The sequence below is a fragment of the Peromyscus eremicus genome, chromosome 8a (assembly GCF_949786415.1).
Source record: "Peromyscus eremicus chromosome 8a, PerEre_H2_v1, whole genome shotgun sequence".
In the NCBI taxonomy this organism is placed as follows: Eukaryota; Metazoa; Chordata; class Mammalia; order Rodentia; family Cricetidae; genus Peromyscus; species Peromyscus eremicus.
Window position 1 is genome coordinate 32,985,161 of NC_081423.1, and position 22,019 is coordinate 33,007,179.

A 22,019-nucleotide genomic window follows, 5' to 3' on the forward strand; every position below is an offset into this window, starting at 1 on the left:
GGCTAAGATTCAGTTTTCTGTTTGACTGTATTAATATTCTCTTCCATATGACCTTGGACTGTCTTGCCCAGGTTCGAGACAGGCTGATAAGAAGTTCTGTGGACACATCTGTTAACAGGGACATTCACTGCTGGGAACCCCTAGGTAACGTGGGGTGTCATAATGTCCTCTTAGAACTTGTCAGACTTTCAGAAAAGCTGTGTGGTCGTCCGGCTGGGAGTCAGGGCCCAGGTGCTGGCACTCCGGAAGAAGCCTGGAGAAAGAGGCTGAGACCACAGCATTCAGTCTCCAGCTATCCAGTCCTGAGTATCTGCCTCCACTCAGCACGAGGCCCCTCGAGGGTGCCTCCATGTCACCTCTACACCCTCTGGTTATCAGAGAATATATCCCTAGACTACCGCCTTTTCCAGCCAGTCTAGTCCACTCACTTGTGTTGTCACGTGAGCCTGTGTGTTGTTCGAATCTTAAATGGTGTTATATTAAAAAAACCTGGAGTCAGATATTGGGGTGAAAGCTGAAAGATCAGAGAAGCGGAGCAAGCTACAGCCACCTCACCTCACCAACTCCTCAGCCGATCCTGTTTCCACAGTTCCTCAGACTGAAAGCCTCTGAGTTCTCACTGGAAAGGATCTCATCTAAATTGCCTTTTTTGATTCTCCTCATTCCTTATATACCTTTCTCTCCCCAGCCATGTCACTTCCTGGGATTAAAGGCGTGTGTGCTTCCCAGTACTGGGATTAAAGGTGTGAGCCACCACTGCCTGGCTCTGTTTCCAGTGTGGTCTTGAACTCACAGAGATCCAGATGGATCTATGCCTCCCGAGTAATAGGATTAAGGGTGTGTGCCACTGCTGCCTGACCTCTCTGTCTAATCTAGTGGCTGGCTCTGTCCTCTGATCCTCAGGCAAGTTTATTAGGGTACACACTCATGTCTGACCCTGATTGGCACATGTGTAGCAGCTACAAGAAGAGGTTCACTGAGTCTTTTACATTGAGTTTTCAGGACAGAGGGTTCTTGCTCTTGAGTGGTGGGGGAGCAGAATGGAATGCAGGTAGCAGGAATTCCACAACAAGAGAAAGATGCTGACCTAGAGAAGAGCAGGATGTGAAAGAGTGACCCCTCCCTGGCTTCTCCAGCTCTGGCTCCTGAGCAGATGGTCTCTGAGGCAGGCTCTACCCTGGCTTTCACCACAGTGCACAGCACGAGAGCATCCCAATACACGTCCTGCTGTGGTTCTAAGGGGATGTGAGTGGCCCCCAGGGCTACTGTGAGGTATGAAGAGGTGGAAAGTTATTTCAATTATGCTATTTAGAGGTGAGGCCTTAGGGAAATGATTAGGATTGGATAAAGTCATTCGGATTAGAACAGACTTCTGGTGGTTTTATGAGGAAAAAGACCAGATAGACACACATATACAAGTATACAGTCTCTGTCTCATACAATATGGTGCCTTGAATTCCCTGGAGACTTTGCCAGCAAGAAAGCCATAACCAGATAAAGCCTCTCGACTCTACTTCCAACCACACACCTAAACAAACCCCCCCTCTCTCTGACACACACACACACATACACACACACACACACACACACACACACACACACACACACACACGGACAATACTTGTCCCCCACTGGTTTGTGCGCAGATCACCATCACCCCACCCCCACTACAAAGCACAGTTGAAACAGTCTTCAGTTAGGTTCATCAGTTCTGGTAACAGCTGGGGAGAAGAGAAGGAATGTTTGAGAGGAGTAGGAAGGGAGGAGAGGGAGACAGGAAGCCAGCAGGAGAAGCAGCATTCTCAGGCCTCTGTTCTCTCTGCACCCCCAAAAGGCTATCATCACCATCTTTACTATTTCCCACAGAATTGCCCTTGGAGGGGCTAATCCCTTGCCCTAGGGAGTATTGCTGATACACAGAGTTAGATTGGAACGCAGGCCGAGGAAATCTATCAGTCCAGAGGTTGCATGGGAAGCAGGCCTCTGGACAAATCCTTGTTATCCCAGCCGCCCCCCAGCCCAGGATGCATGCCTTCTGTGCTCTTTCCTTCTCGGCAAAGGGGTCAGTGTGGGACAGGGAAGTGGATGGAGTCTGTCTGCCATAGCATCAAGGAGTGGATAGAGCCAAGAGGCATGGCAGAAGAGAGAAAGGAAGCCAAAGAGGGGAGCCTGGGATCTCTGGATGGCATGTTCAGTGTATTTTCAGCTTTATCCAAAACTGCTGTACTGCTTTGCAAAATAGTATATTATTTTTGCCTTCCCACCAGGGCACGAGTATTCCAACTGCTTCATGTCACCACCAACACCTGATATTAAATTTTGGAGCACCAGTCCTAGTGGCTGTGTAGTGATAGCCCATTGCAGACCGATTTATAGTTCCCTGAAGTCCTGAAGCAGCTTTAAAGTCAATTCTTTCCTCTTGGTACCTGCTACCACGGCCCCAGCCCGGGCTTCAGTTTCTCAAAATGGCCTTTGCCCTAGCTCTTCAACTAGTCTTGTGGCCTTAAGCCCACCATTCTTCAGCTCTTACAAGTTCTAGTGATCTTTCTAAAACACACATTGAATCACACCACTTAACACCTTGCTTAACACTCTCAGTGGCGGCCCTTTACCTCTCCAGACAGGTTTCCACTCTATCACGCTGCAAAGGCCACCAGGTAAGGGTGAAGCTGCTGAGAAGTGGGGGCCACAGAAAGAAAAGAGTGGAGGAAAGCTGCAGCCTCACCTGAAGGGAAGCTTCCTCCCAGTTCCTCGTGACCACTGTCCTTTATGAGGAGAACTCAACAACGGAGTTTTGCCTTTTTTTTGGAATCCTCTCAATTTTTAGACGATGCAATTATGTCAAAAAACAAACAAACAAACAAAAAACAACCACCTATCCAAACCCCTTTAGCTAAACAAAGCATAGCAGTGAGCTGAAGGCAGTCCATGTGCCGCAGGTCAGGGAAGCCAGCCCATCCCCAGGATGGTTTTACTCCAACCTTCTCACCTCCCTCTCCTGCCAGCGCAGGTGGCTGTGGCTCCCTGGACACAGCACACATGTCCCTCTCCTTCCTGAGCATTTGGCCCAAATGTGTTTCTAAGCCCCAGTTCCAGCACTTTCCTTTGTCTTTCCAGCCCCAGTAAGGACTTCCTTCTGCCGAGAGTCCTCACTCCACTGTGTCTCCCTGCCTGGCCAGGGTCATCAGGTGTCACTATCCATATATGGAGTTCACAGCATACTTTTGGCAGGATCTTTTCACTGTGAGCCTCGACCAGGATTCTTGGCACTCATTCAAAGCACGGACCAGCATCATTCCACCCCACCCTGTCATGTCCCCTCAGCTCTGCATGTTATGTCCCCCATTATTCTGTAAGTCAGAATGAAGAGTGGTGTCTGTAGAAGGAACAGAATCCTTATGGAAAACTCAGTGGTTAAATATAGGCACTGTAAACATAACCATGATTTTTGGTTACTTGCTTGGCATTGAGTTGGTGCCATAAAAAAAAGTCTTGGATGTCTGGGAAGTGGGGGGCCATTCAAATGAAAGGGAACTGTATCAGTGTTCTTCACTGAAACTGCAAATATGACAGCCAGGCTGTACTGGTTTTTAATAATGCCAAAGTTATTGGCTCTGTTTTCTTTGGTGGTCCTAAAGCAGGTGCCAGGTAAAGCTGGTGTGGTGAGGACAGGTGTGGACAGACGCCCACAAAATGAACCTTTCTCCATGCAGCACACTCAGGAGGCAGGGAAATTTTAAGCAGGAATAAACCATACTCCCTCTGGTGACCAAAGGGGTGGCCAAAGGAGGCCTGTGCTGGGGTTGGGTTTTGTCAACATGACCTAGTCATAAATAGGAAGAGAGAATCTTAAGTGAGAATATGCCTCTGTAAGATTGGCCTTTAGACAAGTCTGTGGGAGCATTTTCTTCATTAATGAAGGCTAGGGGGGTCCTAGCCATCCCTAATCAAGTGATTGGGATTGTATAAGAAAGGAGCCTGAGCAAGCCACTAAGTGGTGTTCATCCATAGCCTCTGTCTCAGTTCCTGCCTGCCGGTTCCTGCTTGAGTCCTTCCTTCAGTGATGGAGTATGACCTGAGAGTTGTAAGCCAAACAAACCCTTTCCTACCCAAGGTGCTTTTGGTCATTGTGCTTTGTCACAGCAACAGAAAAGCAGAAAAAGATAGGGACAGCATGGGTGACTGGGTCCCTTTCTCTATCCCACCGCTCCTCTGAGGCCAACGCCTCCGCCGCCCTGGCTCAGTACTCAAAACCTGAATCACAGGGTTTCACCTATTCAAATTCTGCCCAGATCCTCGGGGCCTCCTAGTCCCTTGACCTTCTATATGCAGGGTACTGTTCCCTGGCAACAGCTCTACCACTATAGTCACCTCTTTTCAACTACTGTCTCCATTTTCCAATCCCTTAAAGGCCAGCCCTGAGCCTATCCTGTTCATACTCTGAGCTTTCCCCCAAAGGGTCCAACCTCCCTGTCTCACTTGCAACCTTCTATCAAAACATATAGTGATCAGTACCTAAAACTCTGTGCTCTCCAAACATCTTATACAACCTCAGACCTGCTGGAACGTGTCTGAGAGCCCAAGGGCTGCAGGAGAGGTGACGAAAGCAGCCGTGTCAAAGACCCCTGTCTAGAACCCATTCAGCGTTGAATGCCCTCCTGGCCCCTCTATACCGAAGCAGAAGTTTGTCCCTTGCAAGAGTTCTTCTCTAGGCCATACCCCATTACTGATTCACCAGGGTCTTGGTCACTCTCTCCCCAACCCCCACTCTCTGGACATGTGGCCGCACCCCTATTAGGAGCCCATTCAGTGTGGCATGCGCAGGCAGCGCACCAGCCTTAGTAAGCAACAGACCCTAAGCTCCGCGCCCTCCTCCCTCCTCCGGTGCCGTTATACTCCAGGTTCCTGGATGCCAAGGCCTTGATCCTGCCCCGGGGGTCCTGTCTGTCCCGTCTTTTGCCAGGCCGCCTTGCCATTTGCACCTGCTGCCACCGAGGCCTGACTACCGCTCTTACATGGTAGCAAAGACACGCCTCGCTCCTCCCCGGCTCCTATTCCCCTTGGTCCACTCTCTCTGACGCATGTGGGTCCCCTGGCCCTGGAGGGAGGGCTCAGGAGAGGGTCTTAGCTCCCCCAGCCTGCTGCACACACTAGCACGCAAGCTTGCAGCAAGCAGACTGCCAGGCCCGCGAGCAGCCTAGGGGGCGCCACTCGGCACTCGAGTACCCTGAGCCTTCCACTGGCCCCGCCCACACCAAGCCTACAGCCACGCCCGTACTGCCCAGCCTCGGCCCGCCTCCCTGTCGCGATTGGCCCCGCCTGCCAGGCTCTCCTTGCTCTGATTGGCTGGTCTGAGGATCCGTCAGGCCGAGCGCCGCGGCGGCGGCGGCGGCGGCGGCGGTGGTGGCGGCGGCAGCAGCGGAGCAGAAGGGAACCGGACCGGAAGGGTCGCAGCGCCCCGCGCCCCTCACACCCACTGCGGCGGCGACGGGGCGGAGCAGAGCGGGGCGGGGCGGCCGGGTCCGGGCCGCGGAGCCGGGAACCGCCAGAACGCATCGCCGCCTGCGCGCCCTCCCTCTGCCTCCGGCGCGGCGGCGCGGAGCCGAGGTGAGCCCGGCGGGCGGCTAGGCCTGGCGGGGCTGCTCGGGCCGCGCAGGGCCTGGGTTGCGGGGCGCGGGGCGTGGGCTGCTCAGTACCGCCCGGCTGTCCACGGTGCGGCAGTCGTCCACTCCCGCCTGGTGTCTGCAGCCCCGGGCTGCGGACCCGCTCGCTGTCTGGCCGGGCCCCGGTAGACCTGCCCGCAGGGGTCTGTGGGCGCCTTCCCTCCAGCTGTGAGGCACGCAGCTGCACCTCGCGGCATGCCCAGGAGCCCGAGCTCTGGTCCCCGCGACCTTGGCGGTGACTCTCCCCCTCACCGGCCCTCTGTTTTCCCCTTGGAGAAGTGGTAGAAGGTCTCGGGTTGGGTCGGGGTTGTTATCAGGCAGTGTGACTGTCTCAAAGCGCTGGGGCAGAAACAACCTAGGGCGCACATTGGTGGGCACCTGGGTGGGTGAGTGCTCTCTGGAGTGCTGGTCTGAGTGTGGTAGGAACTCTCCCTCATCCGCTTCGAGTCCTCCCCCCGCCCCCCACTTCTCGCTCCTCCGATCCCCCCTCCCCCAGTGCCTTGTCATTCATCTTCAGCGCCCAGCAAAGCCAGAGTGGGCCCTGCCCACCCGCCTGCCACTCCCTCCCCTCTTCTCTTAAAGGCCGAAGCAGAGCTCTTCTCATGTCCAACTCTCCTCACCTGCCTTGGACGTGCCCAAAGCATTTATTTACCTCAGGACCTTTGCACTTCCAATTTTCCATGTTAGGAGTTGTCCGTAAGATTTTTTTTTTACTCTGTTGTCACTCATAGTGCTCCCTCCTGTGGTTCAGCGGCTTGTTTTTGGTGAGGCCTGCCTTGACCACCCTTTTCCCCTGGCTTAGTCATTCTAGTTGATCCGTCGTTTCTTTGATTTTCCTTCTAGCATCTACTGTGGTTTGATGCTGTCTGATTTATTGCCCTGTTCATTTTCTGTAGCATTGCGAAGACGGATAGTTGGGCTGGTCTACTCTTCAGTAGTGTCAGCTCAGTGAATGAGCCGCAAGACCGTCGTCCCTGCCTACCTGTTGTCTCCGCTTTGTCCGTTTGTGTTGATGACTTTTAACTTGTGAAACTTGTAAGCAAACAGACTCTTATTCTCATTTGGTGAAATTTTTTAAATTTGTTTTTAATCTCTGTCTAGTAGCCGTTAGAACAACTTATGATAAACATTTTTTATATTTTGGGAAGAGTTTTTGCTCGAGGCTCCTCCCACACGTTCAGGAGTTATCTGCTGAATTCTGCATTATCTAGGTCATGCTTTTTCCCAGGCTCTAGGGACACAAAAGAGATAGCAACAGGGTACCTTCCCCCAGAGAGCCCAGGAGCCTCGTGGAGCAGGCTGGCATGCACACAGTTCTAGGACAGGATATGTCACCAGCTGTAGTGAAGGGTCTGTGCCCTAGAAATGGAGGACATGGAGTGGGGGTGCTGGTGAGCCTTGAGCAGGGACAGACACAGAAAATGAAAGGGCAAGATCAGCAAGGAACTTCACCCTCCAAAGCAAGTGTGGGGTTGTGCAGTGGTAGAGACCCCCCAGGCTCCAGAACCCTCAGCAGTTTTTGTAAAAGCTAGGGTTCCAAGTTTGTATCTGGACTCTGATTTTTCGATTGTTGGCAATAGCTAATTAAAACTAGGTATTTGGTGTCAAGCCAAATGCGGACCTCATGCAGCACCGCTAACCTCCTGAGCAGGCTGTGTGGGAGGGAGAAGCAGTGAGGAGCAGGAACAGTAGCCCGAGGCCAGAAGAGCTAGGCCCTGTTCTCCCAGATACCAGCCAGGTACTCGTTTGAGTGTGACTGGCACCCCGTGACCGGCAGCTCTGAGAGCAGGTTTCGAAGAGGAAGAAATGGAGGCTCCCAGAGCTTCAGCTGTCTGCTTCAGCACAAGCAGCTGGTGAGAACCCGAACCCAGATCACCCCGAAATCTACAGTTCTCAGCTCTGTTTGCGTTAGGCTTTCAGTTTGTGTTAGAAGAACAATAGCCGATCTATAAATGTTTCCCCCTCCCTTTCATAAGAGTCCTGCCTGGTTAAAAATAATTGTCTTTTTTGGGGGCATAATCTCCAGAGAGCTTTGGTTTTCCTGAGGTTTTAATTTGCAAGGTGCCAGGACTTTATAATAACTTGTTAACAGTAGAAAATGGCTTTGCTCCGTCCCTTAAATAAACGGTCAAGGGTATACTTGAATATGCCAGTTTCAAATGAAAGAAAAATATCTTAACATTCTGCATAAAGAAAAATGCCAAAAAGCAATTACTTATGAGTGAACCAATTTTTAAAAAATTATTATAATATAAAACAAAAATCCGATTTTTAAAGGAAACCCTTGATTTGTCAGGAGGGCTGCTATTTTTGTCTAATTATGAAGTTAGCTTTCACACCCAGCTAGGAAGGTGGTAATTTTATTTTTAAAAATTCTCAATGATTTGTACTTGACCTCTCTGTGAACTGATTTCAACAGTAATCTGTTATTTTAATTGTTTACGATGGGGACTTTCAAGTATGTTCAGGAATAAACAGCTTAGTATCAACATCTACAGGTTTGAACTCTGGCAGTCTTGTTTCATCCTGGATCTGGAAGTACATAAACTTTCCTCAGAGTGTAAGGAATAGATTCTAAAGCAGGACCTAAATATCACTGAGAACTTCTCAGTCCATTTCTCTAAAAGACAGGGGCTCTCTTACCCTTTAAAAGCAATAATTCTTTCATAGCATCAAGTGACCGGTCAGTATTCAGATTGCCTCATGTATTTTATTCCAGTTGTTAAATAAATATTCAAGGTGTGGAATTCAATATTCAAGTTGTCTCATGTATTTTATAGTTTCTCATTTGAAAGGAGAACCAAGGCTATGTTGTTGATTACTGGTTGATACCTTTTGATTCTCTCTCTTTCTCTGTTGGCTTTTGGTTTTTGGTTGATTTTTTTTTTCTTCTTTCAGACACGATTTCACATTGTAGCCCAGGGTGACCTCAGACTCACTGTGTAGTCCAGGCTGGCCTTAAATCTGTTTTCCTGTCTCAGCTCTGCGTGTGCTGGAATTACAGGCAGAAGCCAGCACACTCGCGAAGTTCCTTCGGTTTGTTACTGCCCCCCTGCTTCCCTTGTTTCCCTTGTAGTCTACTTGTGGACGCAGCTGGTGGTTCTGGAGCACCTCCATGGTTGGAGTTCACTGATGCCATCTCTGTGGTGTAACGTAGTGTTATATTTCCCGAGAAGTAGTCGTTGAATCTAGATGACAGTCACTCAGATTGAGGGTGGACTCAGGTCACAGTGCCTTCTCAGGTCCGCTGAACTCACATCTAGAGGTGTCCTGAGGTTCTGTGCTCCTCTGGTAGTCGTGTGGCCCTGGATGAGTGACTGGCCCACCACGAGACTGACTTGAGACCTGACCTTAACCTGTTCCACACGGCCTTCCCACATTTATCCTTTTACTTGGCTTTGCTTTTGATTGGTATTGCTTGAGCTGTATAATGGACCAGGGTTCAGAAATAGCCAGTACAGCCTCCACCACTGAGGGACTTGGAGTAGAACTGATGGGCTTTCTACACAAAATGAAAGGAGCCTTTGGTGCTGTTTACTGGGAAAGGCCGAGCAGGAAACCTTGCATGAGAAGCAGGTGCTTGAACTAGGTTTTGAAGGAGGGTGAATGCTGGCCAGAAGAGCAGAAGGGACGGAGAAGTCAGCTTAGGCCGATGGAGCTGCTGGGCAGAGGCCTGCAGGTGTGCAGTCTCCTGGTGTGTCTGGTGTCCAAGAACAGGCCAGAAGGCTTGCAGTCTGCTCTTATGCTAAGGACTTGAGTCAAGTTTTCACAGGCACTATCAGAAGAATTCAGACAGAAGGGTAGGATTGCTGTGTGTTTCCAACAGTCTCTCTTTTTAAATACCTTACTGTGAAACTATTATAGATCTACAAGAAGCTGCAAAATCCCACCTACCTTTCACCCAGTTTTCTCCACTGATTGTATATTTACATAACTCCAGTATAGTACCATAACAGGAAGGGGGCATTGCTATGGTGTGCGTGTAGTTCAGTGTCATTTTATCACATGCAGGTTCCTGAACCACCATTGCCACCACAGGATACAGAGCCCTTTTAGCATCCCCAAGGTCTCCTGTAGCCCCTGCATGGCTGCCTCACTCACCAGCCCCCACCGAGCATAACCCCTGGCAACTGAGATCTGTTTTATATGTCTACAGTTTTGTCATTTGAAGAATACTTATGGGCTTATAAGGTGACCTTTCAAGGGTCACTTACTTCAGTAAGGACAGCTGTCTCCCAGCATCCTCAGGAGGACTGGATCCAGAATTCCCAGATGGATGCCACAGCCTATGGGTGTTCAAGTCATATAAAAGGGTGCAGTATTAGTGCACATTCTCCCATATGTCTTCCACCATCTCTAGAGTATTTATAATATAAAGCAAATACTATGAAGTTATTGTATTATATGACTTGAGGGAAATGACAAGAAAAATGTGCTGTATACATTCAATACAGATATAATTTCCCTCAAATGTCACTTAATTTATGATGATTTTAATTGATACATGAAAACATAAAAATTATGCCTGTTAATGGGGCACTATGTGATGTTTTGATACATGTAGTGTTTAAATTAGGTCAAATCACATCTAGATCATTGAGCATCTATCATTTCGTGTCATAAAAACTTTCAAATCTCTTTTAGCTATGTGAAGTGTGCAGTATATTAATGTGATTTGTAGTTACACTACTGTGCAGTGGCACATAGAATGTCTTGTTCTACCTAACTGTGCAGTTGATCTTACGAAATCTTTTCTACCCGTGGTTGGTTGAATTTAAAAGTTCAGAATCCATGAATATGGAGACCAACTGTGTAATGCATTTGAGATCTACCCAGTCAGCAGTGTGGCTCTTTTCGGTGCCGGCTAGTATTCTGTAGTCTAGATATGCAGCCATGGATATTTGCAGTTTCTAGTTTTGATCTGTGACAAAGTTGCTCTGAGTATCTGTGGCCAGTTCTCATGTGGGCAGATAGTTCAGTTAAGGGGCCTGGTACCTGAAAACAGGGCTGACAAAGAGGAAACCTGCTGGAGTCCTTAGGTGGTGAGGTGAGCACCATGTCCTGTATTGAGTGAGTGTGTGTGTGTGTGTGTGTGTGTGTGTGTGTGTGTGTGTGTGTGAGAGAGAGAGAGAGAGAGAGAGAGAGAGAGAGAGAGAGAGAGACACAGTAACGCAAGAACAGAAATTCAGAAGGGAGGCCCTGCAAGGCTGTGATGTTCTTGAGAATGAAATGGTTGTATGTCTGCCTAACTACAGTGCAGCATCAGGCCAGGATTTGGCGATGGGGATGTCACTCAGTGGTAGAGCGCTCCTAGCATGTGAGTTTTCCAGCTCAGTCCCCAGCATGGGGGCAGTTTAAATTACCATAAGCTACATTTTTTTGTTTGTTTGTTTGTTGTTGTTTTCCCATGAGGATTAGCATAGGCCAGTGAAGAGCTTTATGAAAAAAAATGTAAAGAGTGTGTTTTGAAACAGGGTGACTAAGAATCTGCTTTTAGCCATAGCAACAGGTCCATTTAAATAGTGCAGGTCTTGGGCATTCTGAAACTTCAATGTAATTAAAGGGTTAATTGAGTATGAATCACTCAGTCTTCTTCAGAGAAAAGTGTGTTGGTGAGGGAAGCCCGTGTTGCTCTGGCATGGTGCTGCCCAGCCCTTGGACTCGTGGCTTTCTGTCCTACATTAATTAGAGATGGACGACTGGTGTGCTAGGAGGAAGGAGGGTGCTGTGGTCAGACACACCTCAGTTCAGTTCTGGGCCACACTGGGAATTGGGGCAGCTCCTTACTGTCCAGAAACCTCAGCTTCCTCCTTTACTGTCAGGATGGCAGTGCACCCACCCCTCACAGGTCGCTTGAAAGAATTTTTAAATGTGTCTCTCAGAGCCTGAGCTGTTCGCCCCACTCCAGTGTCATCTGTCTCCAACACACCCTCCCTGCAGCTGTCACAAGGTCGTTTGGTAGCTTTTCGTTTTAATTTTAAAATTGATTAGTTTTTTAAAATATAAACCTATGTGGTTAAAACAGAACAGAAAGTTCTAATGGGAACATTTCTCATGTCCCATTTATTTTTCTGTTCTTGCTGGTATACAGTCTGTGGAGAGAGAGAGAGAGAGAGAGAGAGAGAGAGAGAGAGAGAGAGAGAGAGAGAGAGAATGTGTACACACACTGTGTGCTTACATGTGTGTATGTGTTGTGTGTTTATACTCAGTGCACACAGATTGGCATTATGTGAACTCTAATTCAACTTGCTTTATTTCCTTTGTGTCTCTTAGCTATCTTTACAGGCTAGTACACACAGTCCCTGAATTCTGTTTAATGCCTTCATTGTACTTTATGTTTTGAGTTGTTCATAGTCTTGCTGGTTAGATGTGCTCTGTTCTTGGACAGATATCTTTGAGTATTGAACACATACTCACCCCGTGCATTTCTAGACTTGCAATTGCTGGGTTAGGATTCACATGCATGCACAGCATTACAGCTATTACTTGTATGATTCGCCACCTTACAGTTCTCACCAATACTCACAGGTCCACAGTTTTGTGAACAAACTTGAGGATCGGTCTTGCCTCTATGAAGCCTTCCTTCATGATGGTCTGTACTCTTCTACTCACTCCTTTCTCTTGTGCCCTTCCCCCACCCCACTCTGGAATGAATCCAGGGCCTTATGCCAGGCAAGCACTCTACCACTGAGTTACCTGCCCAGCTCGTACCTCCCTACTTTTTGAGAAGAAGCTCATGGCCTGGGGGAAAAGACAGACCTATAAAAGCCTTTATAGCCCCAGCTCAGCAAGCTGCCAAGACTGTAGATGTGGCATGGATAGAGACTGTGTTGGACCCATGCTGGTGGCGTGGCAGAGGCAGTACATCCAGGTTTGGTTGTGTGGCTAGTGTGGTTGCTTGAGGAATGCTTGTACTTCCCGCTTGCAAAATGGTTTTCCTGAGCCCTGTTTTATGGACCTTTTACTTAAAATGTCATTCCAACTGAATAGATCCATTAGTGCCTAAGTTACATGTTTTCCCAGGTTGTCTTGTGTGTGTCTCTGTGGGGTGGTTTTTGTCTTCTCATGCAGCCCAAATGTAACAGGAGGAGTGGCTTTGAAAGGTTTGTTCTTAGATGACTTTTTTCCTTAGCTAACAAGAGCACTTTATCTTAATTTTAGAGTGATTTTAAATCTTGGGGTGAAATTATATTAATAATTCCTGAGCCTAGTCTGATTAGCTCTAGTCCCCAAGTTCAAGGAAGTTGGCCTTGTATTGTACTAGTCCAGCTGTGGGATGTGAGCAGCTGAAGAAAGAGAGTTTCCAGAGAAGACTGAGATCTGTGCCAGTCACGCAGGGGCAGGTGGTCCAGAAATGGGGATGACTTTGCGCCACAAGGTCACTCAGTGATTCGGCTGGTGGGCAGCTCAACTGTTTCTAGCATGTGGCTTCCATTGCTCATTTGCCCTTGAGCCTTTGTTTCAGCCTCTACGAACTTATTTCCATGTTCAAGGGAATTCTAGGCATCGCTGTATTGAGAAGAAAGTTCTCCTTGCCGAAAACTCACCAGGCAGCCATTAAATATCAGATGGTGGACCAGAAAGGCAGAGGTTTGGTGGAGCTGTAGACAAAAATTGTTCATGGGATGTCTGCCTCTCTGACTTTGTTGTTGGCATCTTAAGTTAAAAGGCCAAAATCATAACTCACTTATTTTTCAGTTAACATCATCCAACCTTTCCCAGGGTGAGCATGTCAGTCACATTTCTCCCTTTTTTAGTCACTGTGATGGAATGCATGACAGCAGTTTAGGGGAGAAAGGAGTTACTTTGGCTCATGCTTACAAGGTACAGCCCACCCTGATGGAGTACACAGTGGTGGGAGCCTGCTGCTGGGATTCCTCAGTCTCCCCAGACCAGGGAGCAGTTTATGCTGGAAACAGTGAGACTGTTACCCTCCATGCTATCCTCTCGCAGCCCAATTTGTCCAACCAGGCTGCACCTCCTAAAGGTTCTACAACTTCCCTAAACAGCACCACCTTCTGAGGACCAAGTGTTTAAACACAAGGCTATAGAGGACATTTCACACTCCAGTCAAACTGGGAGTCAGCCGGCTGCCCAAACCACAAGGAGACGACTTTCTGAAGCCCCTGTATGTTTGTATATCTGTGAATATACTTAGAGTGTAGATAATTGTTTTACTGTGCGCTATAGCTGCGTTTGGGGTGCAGGGAATGAAGGCAAGCTCTGGCTCCACCTTCATAAAACAGGCCCATCGCTGGGGTGCACACCTCATACCAGTGTCCCTAATCCTCCTAACAGCCTGTTACTTTGAGGTTCATCACGTTAGCCTGAGTCCACGCACTTAGATGACTAGTACTTGCTGTCTCCAGGAACTTTAGAATCAATCATTCTGAACTAATACTCCCATCTGTACCTGAGACTACTAGACATAAGCTGGTGTCCCACAAGAAGGAAGTGGGTGAGACACATTAGTGACACAGTGGTCTTACCATGGCTGGTAATAATGTATAAATTCTTTTCTCCAGAGGTGAGTCTTTCACCATCCCTACCCCCACCCATTTTTCAGGTGAACTCACAGCCTTGTGCATGCTACTAAGGTGCACCCCTGCCCCAAGATAGTTTATTATAGTACAGTCCTTTAAAAATCGTTGCAGGAGTGGCGCAAAGCTACACAGAGAAACCCTGTCTCGAAAAACCAAAAAAAAAAAAAAAAAAAAAAAAATCGTGGCCTTTCTGCGTCTCAAAATTCCTTCTTTTCAGGGCTAGAGAGGTGCTCAACAGTTAAGAGCTCTGACTGCTCTCCCAGAGGACCCAGGTTCCATTCCCGGTACCCACATGACAGCTCACAGCTGTCCAGGCACACACATACATGCATGCAGACAAAGCACCTAGATACATAAATAAGTGTTAGAAAAGTTTTGTTTTAATTGCTTCTTTTGATGGACTTTCACCACTGAAATCTTTTTTTTTTTAATTTGTGCCCCTTGCTTAAGTTGAGAGCTTGGCCAAGCTGATTTTCCTATCTCATAGCCATACCTTTATATCCCAGCAGATTGGAACCACTGTGAACGGAGCTCCATGTACACGATTTGGTAAGTGCATCAGTTCATTCTGTTTCTCTGTCCAGGGATCTGACGAAGGTACCCGCTCGCCGGAATACTGCATGACACTACATCATGAGTGACAGTAAAAGTGATGGTCAGTTTTACAGTGTGCAAGTGGCGGACTCGACTTTCACTGTCCTAAAGCGTTACCAGCAATTGAAACCAATCGGCTCTGGAGCCCAAGGAATTGTTTGGTAAGTCTGGCGTTCTAATAGCATAGACTACATCTTTAGTAAAAAGTAAAACTAAATCAGAGTTTAGAAGCACTGATTAAAAAAAAAATACCCCCTGTTGTAGATTAGATTTTGAGCTAAGCTAAATCAGTCCTTGCAATAGTTATAGACAGTCATTTATAGGATACAAACTCAATTTTTCTTTTGCTTTGTTGTTGGTTTTGTTTATTTATTAGTTTCTTTTCTTTTCATTTGCCCTGTCATTATGATATCAGAATAATTGGTATGACAGTGAGGTGTAGCAGGGATTTGGCGTTTTATTCATTTCTTCATCATGGCCACCTTCTCCCCCCTCCTCCTTTTATTCCCAATCACTCCTATTCATTTCCAGGCGCCATCATTGCAGTGCCTTGCCATTCATTGGCAGGATGAGGCCAGGCAGTGTCATTATCACACCATGGATTAACCAGGAAGGGCTGCTGTGTGAGGGGTTGGGCTGGCCGTCTCTTCTTTGGTGTCCAGCCCAGGACGTCAGAACCATTAGTCTGACCCTGAACCTTAGGCTCTTGCATGGTAAGACAGTCAGCGGCTGCAACGTCACTGGCCAGACAAAGGTAACGTTTCTCACGTGTTTTCTAGACTACCGTTATCAGCACCTCTCAAACATGTTAGACTGTAGTTTTCTGGACAAAGCTTTTTTTTCCCCCCTCACTGATCAACAAGACTATATTTGTCTTTAAAAGAAATTGTGATAAGATAAAACATTTAATGTTTACAGCTGGTAGGCAAAGAGGGTTGAAAATAAAAGGCCTCTCCTGGGCATTCCGGGAGGAGGGTTTTGGTTTTTCCTGTGAAGACGCTGAGCGTAGCATCTCAGTGGGCTTCAGCTGATCCTCTGCTGTAGAGACTCTGATCAGGCCCCGGGTGCTCAGAGGAGAGACTGGGGAAGGAACAGGTGCTGCCTGGACGGAGTGCCGGCTGCTCACAGTGGGGTTTAACCTCTAAGTTGTCTGTACGGCTCGGAAGCAGAGGTATTTCTGAGTGTAGACTCCTGTCACATTTTTCAATATTTGTATTTACTGGTGGGCATCTCTAATCGCAAAATCTGAAATCTGAAATGTTCTAAAATCCAGCAGTCTGAGCACCATGGCAGTGCTCAAAAAGCTTCAGTTTTAGAGTGCTGAGACTTTGAATTTACTCTGGAGATGATCAAACCAGACTTAAACCCTTTGTGACAAGAAAGGTTTTCAAGTCAGTGGCTGGCTGAGGTAAGGAAACGTGGGTGGTATAAAGTCATGAGTGTTTACGTGAGTTGTAAACTCTTTCTTATTTGGAATTAGATAGTGATTTGATGAGAGGATGGAAGAAGGGGGAACGTGAATTATCTTGGGAAGTTTCCTTTATAGGGTGGACAGAGCATCCATATTAAATATGGGCTTCATTTATCCTACTTGGCCCATCATTGACTTGTTCTTGAAGATTAAAAGTAAAGTGACTAGTATGTATTATATAATGAGATCTGCCATGACTGTCTCTGTATGTGTGGTACAGTTGAGGACTAGCTCATTGACTTTTATCTGTTCCATGGGTTCGGGATAGATCTGGGTCTAAACCACCTGTTGGTCTCTTGGGACCTTATTGCACTTAGTTAAAGCTTGATGACTTGAGTCACTGACACTTTTTGTATGACCAGGACTCTGACCTAATCTCTGTTTAAAATCTTCATAATAATGAACAAATCAATATTCATTAAATATCTCTCTAGAAATTCTTAATAAATTAGATTCATCTTTGTAGGATGATTACATCCAAGAACTGTTGAGGGCTAGAGAGGAAGCTCAGCAGTAGAGCACTTGCCTAGTATATGGAAGTACCTGGATTTCTTGCCAGCACTAAAACATCCATACATATGCATGCATACATACATTTGTACATATATACATACACACATGCATGTATACATATACCCATGTGTACATACATATGTATGTATATATACACACACGTATACATATTCGTACATACACAGATATACCCTATGCACACATATATACATACATACACACGTGTATATATACATATATATATACACACCCATGTATACATATGTGCATATGTACATATACTTTAATTTTGTAACTGTAACTGACAGTTTTATAGTATCCTCCCACCTATGTTCTTATATAGGAAAATAAAACCTTCAGAAGTGATTGTTCCTGCCCTCCGCTTCCTCTTTTTTCATCCTGCCAAGCTGTATGGTTTCAGATCGGATGGGGAATGGTCAGGTAGTGGCACGTTCCTATCAAAGCAGAACAGAAGGTTTACTTTTGCTGAAATGATCTCAGCAATGGGTGAGCTGCTACCTTGACAATAGAACTGGATTTTCTACCCATCTCATTAAGGTCTAGCCATTTTGCTGTTAATTAATGGTCTAGAACTTCTTGTTAGCATTGAGTTTGTACTTTAGAAATGTCCATCAATAAACTTTTGAGGGTACGATGGGCAGAATAATGCCTCCTCAGAAATAGCCATGTCCTAACCCTGGAATCCTGTGATTATGACCTTACAGGACAGAAAGAACTTTACAGACTTGATTAAATGAGTGATCTTAACATTCAAGTCTTGGAAGCAGAAGGATTACTGTTAAGTGGCAGCAGGTCAGGCTGGGCCACATAGTGAGTTCAAGGCCTTCCTGGGCTACAGAGTGAGACCCCGTCTGAAAAACAAAGCAACAAATCAGTGATCTTGAGGTGGGAGCATTGGTGGGCCAGTGTAATCGAAGTTGCTCTTACAAAAGGGAGTCCGGAATATCCTGGTCAGAGAAGGAAATGTGATTACAGAATGTGGAGTGCTGTGGGACAGGAATGCAGGAAGCTTCTAGAAGCTGGAAAAAAGGAAGGGAATGGATTCTTCCCAGAGCATCCATGAGGATCACAGCCCCCTGACCTTAATGTTAGCCCCTTAGGACTAATTTTGGACTTCTGAAGTCCAGAAGTGTAAGATAATAAATTTGTGTTGTTTTAAATCAATAATTTGTGGCCATTCAGTAGCCACAAGAACAGCACTGGGAGCTGATGTAGACGCAAGTGTATTTTTACAGTTTTGAGAAATAAAATGTGTTAGCACCACTCTGGTTTCTAAACCAGTTAGTTTTGTTAAACTAGACCATTGTAAACACATAGGACCAGGTGTACACGGGAACCACAGTGACACACAGAGTTAAGTGTAAGAGCTGGAGCCAGGATAAAATATTCTGACCCCTAACTTCATTTCACTGTTGTTTGCAGTGCTAAGCATCAGACTCGGCTCCAGATGTGCTGGGCGAGCCTCTGTTGTTGAGCTGTGTTCCCAGGCCCTCCCTCCTGTTCTCAATTGTCTTTACAGTTGTTGGCTTATTTGATTTGTTCCTATGTTTTTGTTCCGTAGAAGATGACAGAAAAACTTATTAGGAAATAAGTTTTTAAAGTTATCATTGACTCAAGTGTATACTTTTCCTTTCTCCTTCTAAAATCTAAGTTGTTCAGCCCAAATGTAAACCTTTGGTCCTGTGACATGCTTAGCCCCTTTCCTTAAGTTTTTAATGTTGGGCCTGGCAGTTCCTAGGAGTACCAGTTAGAACCTTAATGCAAAATAATTAGTATAGATAGATCTTGCATGCTTTCCTTCTAGCTTTCTGTAAGCATGAACACTCATCTGTCTTTAAATTGTCTTATTTACCTCTATTAATATAAACAAACCATAAATAATGTCCAGAATAACATGGTTTTGGTAAGGAGGTTCTTAGTGTGAAGCATAGAATGGCTGTGAGAGAGGAGACTTGGATTCTGAGCCCAGTGCAGATCCTCAGCTAAAGTTCTTTGTGACCTTAGGCAGCTCACTGTGTCTTCATGAGTGAAATGATGGCTTGAGACTTCAGACTTCAGATGGTAAGTCGAAGAGCCAGACAAAAGAGAATGACAATAATCAGTAGCAAAAAAAGTTGTAATAAATTTCTGCAACATAAAATAAGTTGGGGGTCTTGATCCAGATGACACGGCAGAGGGGGTGAGAATAAGTAGAGTGTTGATTGTAACCAGAAAGGGAGCCTTTCTACCACAGAACTCCAGGGTACTGTAAGTACAGAGACCACAATGGGGAGGAGGCTAAAACCTGGATAATAAAACACATCAATGACCCAGGTTCCCATTTGCCACCAGCGTTCCCACACTGCCCTCCATGGTCAGCATCTGCCCTTAGAGAGCTAGTAAGTTCCTGAAGTCAGTGTCACATCAGTCAGGCTAGTATAGGAAGCCCAACGTTTGGGGCTGTTTCTTGGGATCATTTAAATTCTGAAAGGGACTGCTGGAACTGTCCGTGTGGCTAGAGAATAGGAATGAGATCCTGAGGCTTTCTAACAGGGCCTGGAAAACTTCCTTGGCTTTGTTTTGGGGCTGTTGAAAGGCCGCACCCTAGAAGGAATGGGGTTAACTTGAGTGAGGCCCTGCCACTCAGCATCGGTCATCATGCACTTGTTGAAATGTTAGAGGTGAGTCTACACGGTTAGTGCTCCCATGTGCCCAGTAGCTCAAATGTAAATTCTGAAAGAGGGTCGCATTACCTTCCATTTCAGATCCTTTCTACAGCAGCTTTATAAATGCAAGGTCTTAACACAATTAAAAATGACTAGATACAAGGAGATAAGACAAAAGGGTCAGTTCAACAGGGGATCCCAGCATCATTAGATCCAAAACTTTAAATAGCTGTGGTGGTGCGTTCAAGATGATAAAAGACAAGATGAAAACTTGAGTGGAAGAACAAGAACTTCAAAAGAGAACTAGGTGGAAATGATAGACGTGAAAGTGGAAGCTGTGGTGATTGAATTACAGACTCACAGAAAGTGCTTGCAAATATGAGACGTAACTGAAGAGAGAATGGTCGTGCGGAAGGTGCATCAGCAGAAAATACCCGGAATGAAGCCTCAGAGACCAAAGAGTAGGATACAGAAGAGAGGATGTGTTCATCTTTTATTGCTCCGTAATCACTTACTACAAGACAGTCTGGCTTCATCTACTAAAGTAGAATCTCTGCATTCCCACTTGGCTATGTGCCTGTCAGAGATGCATGCCTGGAGGAGTGGAGCCACGCACATGAACGCGATGGAGGTGCTTCTTACCATCACTTGAGAACTGAAAATAAAGTAGCAATCGGTGTCATGTGACAGTCACACAAAGGAACATTGTAGCAACGACAGTAAACTACAGTACTCAGACCAGTGGGTGAGTCATAGATACAGTGTTGAGTGAAAAGTCAAAGACATCTAAAAAAAAACGGCAAAAATAAGTGATAGAGTTAAGTGATAGATATAAGGGCACATGTTGAGTTTGTGAAAGCAAGAAAGTGATTGTCATAAAAGTTAGAAGTTAGGCCAGGCTTGGTGGTACAGGATTTTAATTCCAGCACTTGGGAGGCAGAGGCAGGAGGATCTCTTGAGTTCGAGACCAGAAAAACGGGTCTACACAGTGAGTTCCAGGACAGCCAGGACTATGTAGAGAGACGCTATCTCAAAATATCAAAAAATTTATATTAAAAATAGATAAAACCTCGGAAGCTATTTTCTTCTTTGGTGGGCAAAAATGATAACAGTTGGGAAGGGTTGTTAAGGGGACTTTTGGGGGGCAGCAACAGAGCATGGCTCTTTGTGATGCATCATTGAGCAGAGGGACACAAAACAACACAAAGCAAAGGAGTGGCTGTCAGATGAAAGCCTCCCTCACCAACAGCACTCAAAGCTGGAAAGCAGCGGCCTTAACTTAAGTTCTGAGGGAAATTGATTTTCAGCTTAAAAGACAGATCGCCAGTCAAAGATGAGGGCAGAGTAAGATCATTTATCTTCAGCGTATGTTGTCTGGGGACATTCTTTAAGGACTCACTTCAACAATCAAGACAACAAGAGAACATGTAATATAAGAAGGCAGTAAATACAGGAGGCCAGAAATGGAATCCCAGGATAAGTTCTGTGAAGCAGGCTTTGAGATGCCTTCAAAGAAAGGATGGATCGATTCCAAGCATAGATATCTGAGTGGGAAGGCACGGTGCTTTGGGAGATGAGCTTTTCTCCTTTTAGGAAAAAGATGTTTATTAGAAACTTGTGGAAGGAAGTATAGAAAGAGGCATGGTCAATATAGAAAACAGAAGGGCAGGGTGTTCAAGTGGCTGATAGGTGTGATCTTTGGAAAATGAAGCATAATCCCAGCTCTGCAACTAGTAATATTTACATGCGTACGTGTACTTTCCCGTTGGTTGTCAGTGTTTATAGACAGCTGCGAGAAGCAGCACAGAGGCTTAGCTGTCAGTTTGAAATGAAGATGCTAGCAAGCTTGAGTGTTTAAGGCAAAGCTTTGGAGGAAAGAAGGGGGAAGGTAGAGATAGAAGAGAGCAGGGTGGAGCATAATAGTCACCTTATGTTGTGGGGGAAGAGCAAGATAAGGTCCGTTTAACCCACTTACAGAGAAAACCCTGACATGCCATTAGAACAAAGCTGGGAGGGGTTGGAGGTGCCAAGTAAGGAACTACAGCCTCTGTTGCATACTAGGAAGTGTCTGCACCGTTAGTTAAAAGGTGACCACAAGAACAGAGAACATGGATAGCTGGAGGTCCTTGTCCCTAGAGCTAGAACAGGAGTGGAGAGGCCTGTCTCCAAGTGCTTAGAATTAGTTCATTTGACATATTTTATACATCAAAAAAGGTTAATTGACATACGCATATGTTTATTTTATTTAGACAGGTTTCTATTGCTGTGATAAAACACCATGACCAAAAACAACATAGAGGAAAAAGGGTTTATTTCATCTTAGAGCTTGTAGTTCATCATCCAGAGAAGTCAAGACAGGAACCTAGAGACAGGAACTGAAGCAGAGGCCATGGGGAGTGCTGCTTACTGGCTCGCTCCTCCCGACTTGTTCAGTTTGTTTTCTTATACCATGCAGGGGTAGTACCACCCACAATGGGCTGGGCCTCCCACATCAGTCATTAATCAAGAAAATGCCCCACAGGCCAGTCTGTGGGGGGCATTTTCCAATTGAGATTCCCTCTTCCAAAAT

At 46.2% G+C, this 22,019-nt stretch overlaps 1 protein-coding gene across 8 annotated transcripts in view; it reads left to right on the forward strand.

The window, feature by feature from the left end:
* The first annotated feature begins 5,426 nt into the window (after window positions 1-5,426).
* Mapk9 (mitogen-activated protein kinase 9) overlaps window positions 5,427-22,019 on the forward strand; it is a 44,904-nt gene continuing 28,311 nt past the window's right edge. The window contains exons 1-2 of one of the 8 annotated variants that reach the window (XM_059270421.1): window positions 5,427-5,607; window positions 14,791-14,961. In XM_059270421.1, coding sequence (XP_059126404.1) covers window positions 14,840-14,961 — 122 coding nt within the window. In that variant the 5' untranslated portion in view covers window positions 5,427-5,607; window positions 14,791-14,839. Of the gene's footprint in view, window positions 5,608-14,790; window positions 14,962-15,461; window positions 15,555-17,552; window positions 17,691-20,666; window positions 20,795-22,019 lie in introns of those variants that run through there. The other 7 variants (XM_059270426.1, XM_059270420.1, XM_059270427.1 and 4 more) reach the window with 7 other exon arrangements.